Source organism: Talpa occidentalis, unplaced genomic scaffold (genome assembly GCF_014898055.3).
Source record: "Talpa occidentalis isolate TD23 unplaced genomic scaffold, MPIMG_talOcc4v2.1 talOcc4.2, whole genome shotgun sequence".
In the NCBI taxonomy this organism is placed as follows: domain Eukaryota; kingdom Metazoa; phylum Chordata; class Mammalia; order Eulipotyphla; family Talpidae; genus Talpa; species Talpa occidentalis.
In genome coordinates this window covers 22,107,120-22,124,662 of record NW_023602073.1, presented here as the reverse complement: position 1 = coordinate 22,124,662, position 17,543 = coordinate 22,107,120, and the positions used below count along the sequence as shown (strand labels likewise).

The 17,543-nt window shown below is 53.5% G+C and overlaps 1 protein-coding gene across 1 annotated transcript in view; it reads left to right on the top strand.

Annotated features, from left to right (window-relative positions):
- The window catches only part of GMDS (GDP-mannose 4,6-dehydratase), a 544,099-nt gene extending 526,878 nt beyond the window's left edge, over nucleotides 1-17,221 (top strand). The window contains exons 10-11 of the mRNA XM_054698418.1: nucleotides 16,466-16,534; nucleotides 16,794-17,221. Of these exons, the coding sequence (XP_054554393.1) occupies nucleotides 16,466-16,534; nucleotides 16,794-16,856 (132 nt within the window). The 3' untranslated portion in view covers nucleotides 16,857-17,221. The remainder of the gene's footprint in view (nucleotides 1-16,465; nucleotides 16,535-16,793) is intronic.
- The last annotated feature ends 322 nt before the right edge of the window (nucleotides 17,222-17,543 follow it).

Here is a 17,543-nt window from a genome sequence, read left to right as displayed (position 1 = left end):
CAGGACCCAGACCTCCCCCTCCTGAGGGGCCCCCCATGGCTGGGCCCTGTTGTTTTTCACAACTAGATCTCAAAGGCAGGTTTTATAAAATCAAAACACCACGCAGTGCTTCTGTGCACAGGCTGCATACGCACACTCCACTCGCAACCCAAGTGTAGAGTCACCCCAAACCAGTTCTCCAGCCTAGAGGCCAAGGCCAGCTCGGCCTAGACCTTAGCAGAGGGCAGTGTTCTGACGGTGGGAGCAGAGGAATGCATCCTCTGTCCCACAAAACCAGAAACTTCAGGGTGACAAGATCACCAGGCAGAGCACGGATGCCCCTGGGGCGGGGAGGTGCACAGCCTGACGTAGCCGCTCTTCCCCAGAAGGAAGCCCACCATGCCCCCAGCCCCTGAGGAGTGTGGCTGCCCGGCACGGAGGGCACAGGGCACAGGGGAGAGGTGCAGGGTGCCGGAGCCCAGGCGCTTGCTCAGCCGCTGCCAGGCGGGAAAGGTCCAGGGCAACCCCACGGGCGTCAGTGAAATCAGGACCTTCTTTTAGGTTCGGAGGAACCTTCGAGCAGGTTTCGTACTGGAGTTTATTTTGAGGGGAAGACCTATAGATGAAGCCTTCAGGAGGAGAAAACGGGTCCCTGAGGCCTCGGGCCTCGGTGGTTCTGGGCCCTTCCGCCTCTACCTCTGTGCCTCCTTGGATGCAGCAGCCTCCCGCACTCGCAGGGCCGTGGTGCAAGCAGCGTTGAGTCACCTGATAGGGATCAGAGTGGGCGGCCCTCCAGGTTCTGCCCGGCCTGGTCAGGCAGGCTCTGGCAGGGCTGCGGCTGCCCGGCCTGCGTCTTCAAGCTGTTCCACTCCTGGGACAGGAAGAGGGTAAATCCTGTCTCCTGAGGGCCTCCTCCTCCCGGGTCAGGTGGCACCTCCCACCGCACCTTCTGGTGCCACCCATGGCACAGCCTGACAGAGGGTCATGGCTTAGATTATGCTGGAGGAGCCCAGTTTATGAGTCCACTTCCCTCCTCCAGGGGTTGGGGAGTAGGAGACCCCAGTGAGCGCCGATGCCTCTGGCCTCTGGGCCTTGGGAGCCCCGATGTGGTGTATGTGCTGCTCTGGCCTCCAGCCCTCTCTTAAGATGTCCCAAAATGGCCTGTATAATCACCCGTCCCTGGTGGCAAACAAGTCTCCCAGGGATACCCCAGAGACCGGCCCCCCCCCAAGGCAGAGGATCTGATGAATACCAGAGGAAGACATGTATCCAGGGGGCATTCTTGACTAAGCTCTGGTTAATTATTTCCTGGATTCATTGCACCTCTGTCAGCTCCCCTCACCCCAGCTCAGGGTCCACTCTGAGGTGTGGGGGCTTCTGACTTTCCAGTTCCCACCAGGCTGGGGCCTGACCCCTTGATGCCCCCTGGCCTGGAGGGCTTTCCCTGGTCACCTCAGCATCTCAGATCCCACTGCTCAACTTTATCGTCATCACCGTGGCCATGTAACTTCCCTGGTTTCTTCCCTGCTGGCTTCCCCAACAGCCCCCTGTGTGGGACATGACTGCCCTTGTGTCTCCTTGGCTGTTGCCTCCGCAGCCCTGGCACCGCACTGAGGGGACACAGAGGCAGATGCGGCATCACAGATGGGTGGGAGGAGATCTGGGCAGAGGGGAATGGACATGAGGGAGGAGAGTGAGGCGTGTGGAGGGGCATCGTGTGACCAGCACTCAGTCCCACAGGTCCTCACGCAGCTGCCGGCCACAGTGCAAATGTGTGGAAACTGACTCTTGTCTAGCAAATGGTGAATCTAGAACTTCAGCTGACATGTCCTGACCTAAAATCCCATGTGCTCTCATGGGAGGGGGGCGGGGTGGCGTTGAGTCAATGAAGAGGAGGAACAGAACATTCCAGGCTATAGGGAACTCAGTGTGACAACCGGAGCTGCTGATGTACCTGTGTGACTACAGGCTTCTGCAGGGGCTGGTGGGCATGGAGACCACACACAGAGGCCTGGAGTGCCCGTTCCAGGGGTTTTCTTTGGTCCTCAGGACCCTGATCCAGCCAAAACACTAGACACTGGCAGTCATTGCACTTACTGAGTTCCTGGTCACCATCAAGACTGTTTTAGGCTCTTACCTGTAGCTTTTATTGTTGGTCAATGATCAGGCTTCTAAATGATGAAACTAAGACCCAGCCAAGTTCACCCCAAGAATCATTGCATGCTATGCTAGTGCTGACCCTGTGAGCCTGGGGGTCACCCCCAGCCTGAGGGGAGACTTCCTCTCCCCTCACCGCCCCCCCCTTCCTTAGCCACTCCCACGTGCAGTCCCTGGAAGATCCCCCCACATCTCCGCGTCCGCCAGCCCCTGCGCGCGGGCTGTCTTCACCTTGCTCTTGGTCTTCTTCCTCCATCCTTCTTCAAGGCCCAGCTCAGGCAGCTTCTGCTCTTGGAAGGATTTCCCAAACCCACAGCCACCGGTGGGCTGCGGTCCCCTCCTCTGCCCCACTGAGAAGGAAGCTCTGTCCTAGCTCTGTCCCGGGAAATGGCACACCCTTCCTCCTGTTACTTACACCCTTGCCTTTCTGACACATTTAGCTCACCCAGCTCAGCCTCCTCCCCTTCAGGTCCCTCTTCAGCGTCAACCCTCTGCCTACTCCTGTGCTCCTCAGCCTCCCTCTCAGTCACCCCTACTGCCTCCTGCCCTCCTCACACAATGCCCATTCCTGTCCCCCAGGGAGCTTCCAGAGGAGCGGATAGTACGGCTTCCTGTGACAGCTCCTTGACAGCCCTTAGTATTTCTGCTGTTCCAGCAAGCAGCAATTTCTAGAATAATCTGCCCCAAAACCTGATTCTGCCAGACTTTTCCACTGTCTCCCGGCCTCGCCGTATCAGGGGGGCAAAGAGAGACGTTCTACGTGGCGAGTGGCCAATGGTCTGTGAGGTGACCAAGGCCGCTATCGTGACCATCTTCCATGGAGGAATCCATGGTCATTTTTTGAGAAAATCACACTCAGCACATGAACCAAGATGAGAGCCTCGATCCTTGGCCAAGGTTCCTTCTATAAAACCTTTTACTCCAGCTGGAGAAAATGAGTGAATTCATTTTGGCTCCAAAATCCAAGGCTGCATCACACGTTCCTACGGAGAACTATTCCGCCTGGAATAGCCTCGGCCTCCCCAACCCACCTCGGCCTCTCCCACCTCTTGGGTTCCTCTTCTACAGCTGGGCTCCCCGAGATCTACACATGACAGCTGACTGACATTTTTCTTTTTTCTGGACCCCTGTAGAATTCTCTTTCTGTCGTGTCTTTGACAAGTTTTTAACAGTAAAACCAAGAATCTTTAACGCAGGTGGCCCCTGGGTGGGAGGCCTGTGTGGCTGTTCTCCTGGCTGGTGGTGTCCATTCCTGGAGAGACTGGCCCTGAGGGAGGGAGCTCAGTGGACTAGCACCTCATCTCTGGAGTCAGACCAAGCCGGCTTGGAATCCTGGCTGCACTGGGAGGGGGGGCGGGTCACACCAGGCCCATGACTTTGCTCACTGGAGCCTCATGTTTGTTATATAGAATGTTAAAGGCTGACTTGTGCAAGGTCTGTGGTTAGCACGTAGCACAAAGAGACCCAGAAAAAGATATGGTGATTACCAGTTTTGTGGGATCACAGATTCCCAGACCCTCACCTGGGCACTGGGGTGGAGGTGTTCCTAACCTCTGCAGCCAGAAGCCCCATCTCATGCCACTGCAGAGGGTACCTCGCTTCAGAGACCCACCACCAGAAGAAGCTTCCTGATCCAGCAAGCAAACCTCTAGCAGGTCAAGTCATTTGCTTATGGTTTTTATCCATGAGAAATGTCTTTCCCCACTTGACCATTGTTGACACTTACACGGGAGCACTGTATGGCGGGCTTACAAGCCCAGCAGTGAGAAGCAGCAGCATGTTCCGTGCAGCCGTGAGCCAGCTGAGGTACTCAGTCCCACCAGTCACATGGAATAGCCCCAGGGTGTCGAGGGTGCCTTCAGTGGGACACGTGTCACCCTGGCTCCCTCAGGGCGAGCCCATTGCTATCAATCACGCCTCTGGCTCTGTGCTCGAGCCACCAGGCAGCACCAGCCCAGCCTCACTGGGCAGAAGGGTAGCGCCCCCACAGCACCCCATCATCTGACTGCTAAGTCACCCAGCTCCCTGGCCTCTCAGCATAACTCAGGGAAAGACTCAAGATCAGGGCCGAGGCTGAGCAGGGCCAGGCCAAGCTGAGATGACCTTGAGGGCAAGAGTTGCTGCGTCCCCTGGCACAGACTGTATGAAATGATGAGGGGGCTTCAGAGGGAGGTGCATACCAGGCCCCCAAACCCTCCCTGGTGCCAGGCCCATAGCACTGTGCAAGTTTCAGCAATCCTAGCACTGAGGTACCTCAAGGGCCTGAAGGGGGGACCAATAGTCCCCAATTTACAAATGAGGAGTTCCTGTGACAACCCTTGCAGGGCAGGGGCCCAGCCTCACCTCTCATCTCCTCTCCCTTCACATCATTCTGTTCCCCACCAGGATCCTGAAACGACCAGGCAGGGCTAGGCCTCATCGATTAAGAAATCAGACGTGGAGGGAGTGTGGTGTGCTTAGGGCTGCCTGAGATGGCTTGGAGGTCCTGTGCCTAGTTTGTGGTGTCAGGTGGTGTCCCCTCCAGCCGGGTGGGGAGGGGAAGGCTCCTCCCTCCACGAGCCCCTGGCCCCCCCACCTCCAGGAACCTTTGATCCTTTGTGCTCCCCACTTACGGGACAGCAGTAAAACAAAGTGAAAGTCACCTTGAACTGCATCCAAGTGTTCACTTCTGCCAAGCGTCCCACCCAGAACAGCCCTTTGTCAGTCCTGGCTCAGTCCTAACAACACCTCTAGTCCCCAAAACCCAGGGTCCTAGGCCCTTCAGAGCCGGCATCACTTTGCAAAGACGGGCCTGCTGTCTACACCCACAGGCCTTAGTGGAACTGACACAGCCAGAATTCTAGAACCCTCCACGCCTCTAGTCTACCTCTGTCCCTCTTTCCTGTGTTTATTGGCAGAGCACATGGTGAGCATCAAAGAAGGTGATGTTCCTGCTTGGAGGTTTCATCAAATTTCCAAGCAGAGAAACAGTACAGAGATGGGGATGTCCCTGGCACCCGTCCTGTGGCATAAGGAATTCATCACTGATTTCCCAAGGCATTTTGGTGTCTCCCTCCTGTCACCTGTCTTAGCCCCCTTGGTTATTAAGAATGTGGAAAGACTGCAGAGGAGGGGGAGTGTCCAGAGGTCATCCTGGGCAGCAGCAAGGAGCTCCCTGTGGGGAAAGTGCTGACCAGTTCACACCAGGAACATGCGGTGGTTTTTATATTTCTGGGATCCATCATTCCTCACCCCTGGATCGAGCTGTCACTTCCAAAGTATCTTCACATACCCTGAGGTGCTGTTTTAGGCAAAGTGTGAGCCAAATTCTCCTTATGTCTGTGGACTTTCCAGCCACTCTCTGCCGTAGGCAGCCATGTGGCTGACTCTTGGCCTGGCCAGTGAAGGCCACTCACAGAGCACCTGCCAAGGGTCGCCAAGCAGAGTGTCACACGTCGAGTCCCCACCAGAGCTTTCATCAAAGTCAACCTGATTATTTTCCACCGCGTTTTCCTGAAAGGATGTTATGATTTTCTAGATGTTTGGTGGCTGGCGATAAATCAGGCTTTTATGATGTCATGTGAAAGGCCACCTCTCGGACTTCCTCCTGCCACAGCAGAGATTAAAAGCGGGGCGTGTCAGGAGTTTGGCTTAACCCTTTCCTGAAGGGTCCTCAGGCACAGCCTGGCCGCCACCAGCCAGGGCCTGGGAGGAGGCGCTGCCCCCCACCCCGCCGCCCCCCACCACTGCCTTCCTGTCGCAGGCCGAGGCAGGCTGCTCCGAGCTAAGCAGACTTCCTCAGCTAAGAGGCTTTGGCACCACATCAAGATCCAACACGAGACAGTGCGTTCTGTGGAGTGATGGAAGAGATCGTAGGTAATTTTACAAAAGTAATCTTTTGAAAGAGTCTCTGTTTCGTAAGCATGAAAATGAGAGGTTTCCTTGAAAAGGAGATACCATCTAATGCGGTAAAGTCATGATAAAAGGTTCCTCATACTTGCTGGTGGCATTGTAAATTCATTCAGTGTCTTTGAGAGCCGTGGAACACCTCATTCAAGTCCAAATCCCAGGAGTGCTGTGTGAGTCCTGCCGCCCTGGCCCCCACACCCAGCCCATCAGCTGGGTGCTGAGCCTGCCCCACCTCCAAATGGGTCCCACGTTCACCCACATCCTTCTCTGCACCGTCACCACTGCCACCCTCAGCACATCTGCTCCACTGGCTCAGCTGCTGGCCCTGAGTGCCCAGTGACACGTAAACACTCATGCCCCAGGCGCAGAGCACCCCCAGCTCAGCCCTTGCGCCCAGGCCCGTAGGGCACCATTGATTTGAAAATTAAGCAGATTCTTTCTCTGTATATCAATGGACCTTTACATGAGACGCACACACAAAATCTGGTTAAAAAAAAAAACAACTTTTTTTCAAAACTCAAACAAGTTTCAGTGCTGCGCCCCAGTCTCTTGAGAGTCAGTGGAGAAGAGGGAGGCTCCTCAGCCGGCAAGGGGAGGTCACGGTCACAGTTTCACTCCAGCCTGGACTCAGCTCACGTAGGAGGAAGTAAAGGGTGAGGCACCATCTCAGGAACCCTCAGGGGGTTGAACATGTCCTCGTTTGCCAGAGGAGGGACAGCCCTTGCTCTGCACACTGCAGCGGGTGCCAGCACAGCAGGCCAAGCCCCTGCCCTCTGGCCCAGGAGGTCCCCTGGGCCCTGTGTCCTGCAGGGCCGGCTGGGCACAGTCCTGGCTCTCAATGGCAGCAGCTGGCTCTGATCCCTTCCAGAGTGGCCGGATGTCTCTAGGTTGGGTGGCCCGAACACATCAAAAAGTGGCAGATTTTTTTAGGAAGAAAAGAGGTTGTATACTAGAGGTGGTGCCCGCTTGGCAGAAATCACCCATCCTCCCTTTTCAAGCCTGGAGCCAGAAATCAGACCCAGAGCGACTTTCAAAAATCACACAGGCGTGCAAAAAGCAGACTTTTGTCCTGCCTCCTGTGGACTTAGCCAGCTTCGTCACTGTGGCCAGCAGTGAAGGCCCTCTCAAGGACAGTCAGTGCCAAGCATAATGGCTGTGACAGGGAAAGGCTCAGGCCCCTTGATAGGGATGACCCAGGCGGCCACCCATCTCACCTCTTCAGCTTTACCTTGGCTCTGACCCACCTCACTCACCCTGTCCAGTATTGGGGACCTTCTCTCTGCTCCCCAGACTCAGTGCTTTGTTCCCCAAAGCCTTCGTACCTATGACTTATCCAAGAGACCTTTCCACGCCCAGGTCTCCATGTCACTGACTTTTTCTTGTCGTTCAAGTTCTAATACAGTGTCACCCCACTGGATGGCCTTCCCAGTCAGCTCTGCCACTCTTTATCATGCTTGCCTCCTGTGCAGCGCTCCCCAGTAAGTGTCTGTTGTGGTCTTCTGTGCCCTTGACTGTCCCTTCCTGATAGACCACAAGACTGTGACCAGACATGTCTTAAACATGGCTGCTTCCCCAGCACCTACAGCAGTAAGTGTTTGGCAACAACCAAGAGCCTGTAAAATGCTTACAAAAATCATGGGAAGCATGATACAAAGTTGGATAGACTGTGGTTAGAATCATTCAAAAAATGATGACCGAAAATTAGATGTCGGATTAGGGTGCAGGGTAAAGGTGACATGTAACTAAAAAAGAAAAGGTATAAGACAAGCCACTTTAAAAGATTCCATTTTTACCTATACTACTGCAAGAAATTAAAATAGCTTTTTTTTTTTTAAGATTTATTTTTTATTTATACAAAGCTGAGGTACAGGCCAGAGGTGCGGGAGGGTGAGAGGATTCACCAGAGACAGAGTGGGGAGCAGAACAGGCAGACTGACTGTAATACACTGCTGAGGGGAGCAGTGGGCGCAACAGGAGAGGTCTCCCGCACCATGTGGGAATCTCCCTGGCCGGCCAGGAATTGAACCTGCGCTGCAGAGACTGTGGACATCTTCACAGCGCTGCACTCAACCCGCTGCACCACTGGGGAGGCCCAAGAATAGCTTTTCTTAAGTGATAAAAGCAATAAATAAATAAAAGCCTCACCAGAGCACCCGTGTTCAAGGAACCAGAAGCACACTAGCCACCTCCCAGGCATAATCCTCGGTCTGTCAACCACCCTACAGATAGATGTTTCCCTGTTTTGCAGATTTTAAACCTGAGGAGTGGAAACATGAGTAAATTTCTGTTCTGAGGTTGAGTTACAACATGAAGCCAGGTCCCTGGTGACAATTCCAGGTAGCAGGTGGTGTCTGAAAATCTTGAGGTCTGATTTAGGATGAAATGCACAGGTCTGGAGTCTGACTCACTTTGACAAACGCATATTCCCTTCAGTCAGCCACCACCCCAAAGCTCCCTCATGCACCTCCCTGCGGGTCCTTTTCCCCTGTAACTAACGATCACCCCTTTACCACTCATGTTAACAGCATAGATTGTCGACCGTGCTTTCCACGTGCACTAAGATCCAGAAATCCTGGCTTCTGGTCCAAAACGCGACCACTAGATGGCTTTGTGACATTAATCACGTGATTTGGCTTAAACATTCTGCGTTCACATTCAGGTACAGATCTGTGTCACTCTCATAAAGATGCAAAGGAAAGAGTGGCAGGCCAGATGGAGCCAAAAAACCCTATCAACCGAAACAGAAACCAAATGAACACACAAGTAAAATCGTCGAAAACGTCCATGCATCACAATCCTCCTCTTCTCCATGCCCCTGAAAACCCTTGCTACTTAACTTCACCATCTTTGTCTTAATTTTTCCTCAAATATCATAGTCCTGAGAAATGACCCAAAAGCATGAATTTAGATGTGGGCATTGCCTGATTAGCCCTAGAGTTTCTTGAGAAGTGACTAAGGGAACACATGTTTGCGTGAACACGTGGATATATGTTGGAATGACCCAGTCTTGTCATTTTTACTTCAGCTGGGGAGAAGGATGGATGTCTAGAGGGAAAGACAGATGTATGGGAGGGAGGGAAAGAGGGTAGGAAGATGGGGCGGAAGGATGGATGGATTGTTGGAGAGGCCTCTTGACTTCTTTGGGTGACCTAAGATATACACGTTGAGAAAACCCCGAAATGAAAAACCATCCTGTCCGCCTTACAGAGAGGCTTTGGTGTTTTCCACTCTTCTTTAATGCTGATGTTCAAAGACGAGCCAGGGTGGGGCAAGGCCTTTCCTGAAGGGTGGAGGAGATGTCCTGACAAGCTGGAAGGAAGCGCTTAAGGAGAATGGCCGTCGCCTGGTGCCATGAGGGGCAACCAGTGGCCTGAGTCAGCCTTGGGATAAGGGATGAGAAGGTGATGGCCCCCGTGTGCCCGCTCACAGGCTGGAGATGAGCTGAGCCACAGGGTCGGCTTTCACCCCCCCCCCCCCCCAGATCTTCCCACTGGGCTCTCATCCCGCCCAACGAGGCCACCTGCAGCAGATACAAGATCTCTGGAGTTGCATTTTGCACGCGCCGGTCTGGAGGCTTAATTAGCGGATGTAGGGACCGTGCTGTGAGGTGGAAAGTCCTAAGTGGACGAAGAGCTGCTGCCTGCCCAGCTGCCTCCCGCGCACCAGAGCAGCCACTTGCCAATTACGTCGCCCCAATCTTTCATCGCTCCACTTAAAGGTGCTTTATCGCCGCCTCCCTCCAGCTCGGGTAGATCTTCACGCCCGAGATCCAGTTATTACAGTAACCAGTAATTCCCTGCAAAGATGGTGCTGGCTTTGAAGCCGGGAATGCTGAGGTCACTGACAATCTTATCTCCCTTTCATTAGCTGGCCCTGCATTACCGCCATGAGCCAGCCCCGTATCAGCTGGTTCCAGTGAAGGTAGGGGAGGAAATCAGAATGGAGAGGGCTCCAGTTACAGTATTTAATCCAGTTTCCTCTGTGTGGAGACCCCTGTAAGCAACCAGGGATCGGGAAATAAAGGGAACCCCAGAGAGGAATGCTCCCAAGTAGAGCAGGTACAGAAGACGGCACCTTCTAGATTGGGTGTGATACAAGAACACACCCCCGGACTGTGTTTATTTTATTTTAAGCATCTGTGAGTAGACAGCTTCCCAGGCAGCAAGGCACAGCCTCTAAGAAATGCTCTCCCCTTCTTGGCCCACTCAGGCCCGTGTCTGGTTGAACAGGACGGACCCCAAAGGCCAGGGGTGAGCAGACTGCCCGACCCTACCCTGCTCCCCCCGACGCAGGCGCAGGAGAGAAGCTGGGCCGGGGTGTGGCATCAATTGCGCAAACCCTGTGTGTCCGTACCACCAAGGGGAGAGTCTCAAGCCTCTGGATCTGAAAGGTCTTTCTCCAGAGTTGTTGTTTTTTTTAACTCTACTTAAAAGGAAATAATGTGTTTAAGTCCTGCGTGTCCCCTCCATTCGTGTGTGGCCTTATGGCACTTTTTCCTTAATGGCATCTTTATGCTGTGACCATCTTTTTAAAAATACAGATGAGGGGCCTCCCCTGGTGGCGCAGCGGTTGAGCGCTGGGCTGCGAAGCTGCCCGCAGCCTCTGCAGCACGGGTTCGATCCCTGGCCACCAGCGAGGGTCCCACATGGCACGCAGACCTCTCCTGCCGCGCCCGCTGCTCCCCTCAGCAGTGTACTTCGTTAGTCTCTGTTCTGTTCCGCTCTGGCTCTGGTGAATCCTCTCACCCTCCCGCGCTTCTGACTGTACCCAGTGCTTGTATAAATAAATAAATAAATAAATCTTAAAAATACAGATGAGAAAGGGTGTCTCTCCTCTGCAGGCTGTGCCATAAATGCCATCCACTGGGTTCTCCCTTTATACAGTGGCCTTTTTTTTTTTAACTCCCTTAAATTGTATTTGACAAGTGGACACAGAAGGAAGACAAGGTTCCCACTCACTGTCTGAGAACGCTCTCCCACGCCAGGCAGACTTCCTCATCGGGGTCTGGCGTGTGTGCCGGTGGACGTATCTCTTGCCCTCTGTTTGGTGGCCCTTGGTAGCTGCTAATTCCAAAGGACAAATCCTACCAATTGTAAACAAGTGGTCCCCAGCTCAGAAGAATGGAATCAGCTGGGGGAAGGGACACTCAGGGATCTTAGCCATCCTGGCGGGCACCCCCAGGGGTCAGGACCGCACATGCTGAGGCACAGCTAGTGGGATTCACATGCGAGGCCCCCGGTGGAGGTGCCAGCAGTGGCGATGAAGGGTTGGGCCGGGGTCCCAGCCAGGTAGTGTGGGTCACCCCATGCTGGGAGGTTGAGGACAGATGGAATCAGGGCCTGCTCGCTCTGTTTTGCTCCATTTGTCACTTTATCTCCACTGTCAGTACACTCGTCAGAGCCGGTGCTGACTGACTCAATTTCCCTGAGGTTCAGCCCGACCATTGTTCAGGCCACGATGGCGTTCTGTCAGCCTCTGCTGATGGACAGTCCCACCGAGGCCAGCTTCCTGAGCAGACGAGACGGGCGCTGTTTTCTTCTTGTCTCTTATCACCCCTTGTCATGGAAAGAGAGGCCTGGCTTCAACTTCAATTTGTGCTGATACGCAGCCGCGCACAGGCGAGCCAGGGGAAGTGGTCATTGCCCTCATTAAGGCCTCTGCTCTTCTTACAGCCCTGGGACCTGCTTCCTCTCTGGGAAGGATTAATAAACCAAAGCATGAATATGCAAGCATGCAAGAGTTTCAACAGAGACTTGGTACTGCAAACTCTCCTGGGGGAACATTCAGACTTCGTTTTTTCTTTTCTTCCCATTCTCCTGGACTCTCAAAGCTGCACCTCTTGAATCTTGCCTGGGATATTCTGTGCAACTTGAAAGCGTTTTCTATATCACCGCACAGTTTGTTGTTTTTTTGTTCGGTTTTTTTTGTTTTGTTTTGTTTTGTTTTTGTTTTTGTTTTTGTTTTGCTTGTTTTGTTTTTTGGATTTTTTTAAGCTGTCCTATCTAAAATGAAAAATTCCCCCAAGAGCAGAGCTTCCCTGCTCACTCTGCATTAGCATAAAATTAGATCAAGAACCAAATTTGTGGGCATTCTATTATTCTCTAGGAACCTGGGCTATTCCTCTATTTTGCTATTTTAAGGAAAGTGGAAGGAAAGGCAGGAATAGGGAGCTCAAGCTCCAGATCTTAAATTCCTGAAGCTGCTTCATCGGGGTTTCCACCAGCCTTACTTTTCCTCCCTAACATCCCCTCTCTGCATCTCCTCCTTATTTATGGCTCTCTCGAGAGTCCATTTCTTTCCATATGCACATTAGAAATTTAACAACATCCCACCAAAAGCGCTCACAGTCTTAAATGCTTCTCCGCCTGCACAGGGATGCCCTTGGCAGGTCTTATGAGCAGCCCTATCGAGGAAGCCCGCCTTCCCACCCAGAAGTGCAAATCAATATTCCAATTTTTCCCAGGCCACATCCATGAAAGGGAGAGAAAGAGAAATGAGACCGTGACCTTTGAGAGTTAGCCTCTGTGATACAATCTCTGTAATGGCACTCCCCGCAGTGATTTTAGGGGGTGTGGGTAGGTATCAAAGGGATTTCCTGTGTCCAATCACGATCAAAATCATAAGATGGGGGAGGGAAGAAAATGAACCGGTGTCATTTCAAGATGGGGGATTATCTTGATGGAGATGAAAATGCCCCCAGGAGACTAGAGGAGGGGGAGGTGTCTTAGGGTGGTCTAGACTTTTCTGGATTTCAGGTTAACCACCATCGGCTCAGGAACTGGCTTCATGATTTCTGCAGGGTTTGGCCTGGCTCTTTATCAGTCCATTAGAACAAGAACATAAACCAGGAAAGCCCGTAGCTTTGCTACAGCAAACCATGCCCTCCCACCAGGCCATGCTGCTATTTATGCCTGGACAGAACATTTAGAGGACATCTCAAGGTCAAATGAGCCAACGGTAGTCGGGGAGTCTGGGAGAAACCAAGGGGGCTCGAGGCATCTGGACGTGCACGGTTTTCCCTCTGCTCACGCTGTTTTGCTGCTGTAAAATGCTCAGCTAACCCTAATTGAAGCTGACAATAATAAATCACATGTTGAAACTGTATAGCTCACCTAAGGACCAGCGCTGGAGACGGTGAGGACACCAGAAGCCAGAGTTCAGGAAATGTCATATTCACATAGAAATGCTTTACATTCTTCTCAGGGCTTTATTGTCTCGGTTTTGGGGAAAAGTCCCAGGCCACCCAGCACCCAGAATCCCTTTTGGAAACTGTTCATAAAATCATCACTTTCATTCTGCTCTTGCCCTGTCACTACGCTGTGGCTTTAAGCCCATCCAGAAAGAAGGAACTGGACTGTCAAAAAAAAAAAAAAAAAGAGAGAGAGAGAGAGGAGAAAAGAGCAAAACACATGAACTCATTCTCATGCTTCTCATCCTTAAAAACGGGCCTTACCCCAGTGGACAGGAAACTATATGGCGGCCTTATTTTCTCCTCCTGGCTCTCCCCACTGCCCCACACAGTCCTGTGAGAATAAGCAGCCACCCTGTCCTTGGAAATACACCCTGTCCTCGTGTCTCTGCAGCCGAACAGCCTTCCTTAAGCTTTTCTCTGTCCTGTCACTCCTAAGCAGCAGGCCTGCCCACGTCACCCCCCAAAGTACACTCCTGGTGCCCCCAAACCTTGCAAACGAAACCCTTGACTCTATGTGTTCTCTAAAGGACACCACCGAAGCCAGGAGTTGAGCGTAAAAGGTCCGGGCCGTCTTCCTCTTGCCTCACAGGCTGCTGGAGGCCAAGCACATCCGGGCACTCGTCTCCATGTCCCTCGTCCCCACGTCGGCGCAGCAGTGGCCGGCCCGGCGGAGAGAGCACTGTTTTGTTTTAATGGAACCTCATCCTTTTCCTTCACTGGGTCTCTCGGTCTAATTAAATTTCAGGGAGACAGAGCCTTGGCAGAAGGTTAAAGTAAGCTGCTAGGCTGGAATGTAGGAGTCGGACTCAAAAGTAAATTGGGAAGTTGAACTGGGTGAGTCTCTGGTTTCAATGAAATACTTTCACAGCATAGGGTAGCAAATGTCTGTCTCTACGCTTTTGAAAACCATTTTTCTTTCTCCTTAATTGTCGTCCCCTAGTTGTTTTTATATTAAGAGCTACTTGTAGAAAAATACAGGAAACATAATCACAATACAAAGCTCCCTTTCCCAAGCCTACTGAGATCATCTGAAGCCAAACTGGGTTTTAGGGTTTTGCTAACTCTCTTCAGAGCGGGGCCTCGTGCCCCAGGTTGATTTACAGCGAGTGTTACGTGATGAAACAATCTCTGCTTCTGCAAGACATGTCACTGCTATAGAATTGGGGCAGGGGGCAGGTGGTTGGCTCTGTTACCTTGTGGCACCACATTTCTTCGCTCCCTCTGGAGAAGAAGAATGAATATCTTTGTGCGACTCTTCTAGGAAAATACAAGTACTGTGGAAGCCTACACATATTTAGGGAAAGGAAAAGATAGATTCCTTATTCCACGTGTGTTTCCAGCTCCGCGTGCGTTGTGTCGGATGGCTAATCATTAAATTCTGTTCCCCTGCTTTCCCTGAAGGGCCTGTCGATGGGCATTCTGGGCCAGCAGAAATAGCTTGCTTGACTGTGATTAACCCCCGGGAGAGGAAGCCTGTCCTTCACTGTATTGTGAAATGCAGAGCCTTTGGGAGTTTGATTTATTCACGCTGAAAAAACTAATAAGGGGGTGAAGGAGGAGAGGTGTTGAATGTTCTCTGAGAGGACAATTGCATGTACCCAGGGAGACTCCAGAAGGAGCACCCAGGCCGCCTTTGGTGTGGAAGGCTCAGCAAGCCCCTGCTAGACTTTCTGGCCCAGAAATGTTGTGACTCTGTGCAGACCCCTCCTCCCCCCCACACACATGCCTGCAAGTTTCAGGGGTGCCAAGGAACGTCACCGGGGAGGGCTCTCCGTGGCAGCTGGGTGACCTGTTGCTTTCACTTGATACAGCGGCTTTTAGGGGCGTCTAGTCCTGGGGGGTAGCTGAAGTGGCTAATGAGCATGGCTCTTGTTTAAAGAGCTATTTTCTGGGGCTTTCACACTCTTCTGCTCCTGCCTGTGTGCTGCAGGACGGATACATGTGTATGTAGAAAAGCTCAATGTTCCTCTCACCATGCCCTCTAAAAAGGATCTATTTCAAGGTATTTTTCCTTTTCTGTGCATCTCGTCTTCCTTCTCTTTCCTTCCTTCCTTCCTTCCTATCCTTCAGCAAATCATCTTGAAATTCTCATCTTCATTTTCTTCTAAATCAGTTTTCAGAGCGCCGTGAGAAGTAATGGCCGGGTGGCGGTCCAGATGGAGGATTCATGTAGTCTCTCATTTCTTTTAGCCAGTTTTCCTTCCTAGGAAGTCTCCTAGAGTGGATGAAAACTCTTCCAAAGCCCTGGTGTTTTCGTGGGTACTAGTGATGCAGCTCTACCTGGGTCCTGGGGCCTTTTGTATAGTGACACAGGGCCCTGCCAGCTGGGCGGGGCCGACCGCTAAGCAGACACTTGGGGACCCAGCCTCAGTACAGGAGCTGGGGTTCCTTCGGGGCCACTGAGATGAGCCATGGGGGCGGGGGGAGGGGGGGTTGCTCTTCAAAGCAGTAGTTTCAAACCTCTGCTTGCAGCTCATTAGTGGGTCCTGTGATGAAGGAAGCTGTGGAGATCAGCATTTTCCAGAAGTGGGATGGAGTAGGGAGTGTGTGGTGCCCCTGAACAGCAAGGGGGAGGTTTGCAGCAGAACTGCAGTTTCGCAGTTTCGGTTCCTGTGCCTGCCGGTGAGCTGGATGGGCAGGACAAGGCAACTGCCAGCCGGAGTCACCCCCGGTGGGTGCGAAGAGCTCAGATCTGGAGGCCGCGAGTGAACCCAGGCTGGGTTAGATAAAGGGGCGCGGGCCCTCCTAGCTGAGGATCAGATCCCCGGGGGTTCGCAGCCCTAGGGGGAGAGGAGCTGGCCGGGCGCGGGGAGGGGGCGTCTGGTGATTTACTCCTTTCTCTTCTTGCCCGAGAAGTGCAGTAATTCGAAACAGTTCTCACAGTAGCGTCCCTGACAACTTAATGTATTTAAAAAGCGAGAGAGAAAGACAGGGAGAGAGAGAGAGAGAGAGAGAGAGAAGTCATCAAGCGGCCGCCGTGGAGGGAGGCGTGGACGCGAGGCGGCGGCTGGCCGAGCCGGGACGGGATCGCGGTCACGGTCCCGCCGGCCTGAGCAGAGGCGCTCTCTGCAGCGCGACCTTCGCAGGATTTACGCCTCGGAGACCTGTGCCCCAGGAGCCCGGCGGGATCCTACTCGAGCGTCCCTGGTCTCTGCGCCCTGGAGGTCTCCCGGAGGGCGGGGGTCCCTGTGGCTCAGGACCCTGCCGCCCCCCACCCACGCCCGCCTTCTCTGTCCCTCCACCCCGCAGGACTTCCTGCAAGGAGACTGCACCAAAGCGAAACAGAAGCTGAACTGGAAGCCCCGTGTCGCTTTTGATGTAAGTGTCTTTTGCGCGGGGAGCCCGCGCGGGGAGCTTGCTGCAGCACTGATGGGGAACCAGGCCGGGAACTGGTGCCCAGGCCCTGAGCAGCAACCCGCTGGGGCTGCTGCCCCGCAGGCCCGGCTGGGAGGGTGAGGAGGGGCCAGGGCGGAGGGGGGGCGCCCTGAGGCCTCTCAGCCCCCCACAGGGGCTAGCGAGCTTCTGGGGGAGATAGCAGAAGCCCCTCCCTCACTGCCCACCCCGTGTCTGGCCCCAGGAGCTGGTGAGGGAGATGGTGGACGCAGACGTGGAGCTCATGAGGAACAACCCCAACGCCTGAGCGCCCCGGGAGCCGAGCCGCCCCTGCCGACCTGTGGCCCCGCCTGGAATCAGCTGGTTGGGGGCTGCGGGGAGATCCGGGAGGGACAGGGACGCGCAAATCCACATTCCCGCGTGCTCCCCACTCGCCATGGGCGGGCCCCTCGGGATCTGGGGCTCGCTGAGGTTTGTAGCAGCCGGGATGTGGCACTGCAGGGCTCACCCCGCTTTCCTTTTGTCGAGGCCTTCTCTGAAAGGGTTTGTGAAATCAGCAAGATGTTTGAATCACAGGTTCACTTTACTTGAAATTATGTCCTTGGACAGCTGAAATTATGGGGCTTTCAAATTCTTCTTTTCTTATTAAAAATAGCCTTTCTATGAACCAGCATTAAGCAGAGTCTGTTGTCCCTGTTTTCTCCTAGTTACAGAAGTAGTGACAAGTCCCCCCCTCCCCCAAAAAAACCCCAAAACACTCAAATCCATGCGTGGGAGTGAAATAGCTTCCTTCTGGCCGCGCTCCCTTTTGCAAGCCCTCTGCCGCTGGACCCTGCTGGGCCCTGCCGGGCTCCTCCTCGGCTCTGCCTGGGCCATTTCATTCCCCCTCTGGTGACAATAAGCCACTCTCTCCAGCCGATCTGCAAACCCAGTTCCTGCAGAAAGGAGCCATTCACCCTGGTGTGCGCCACTATAATTAGAACCCACAGAGCTC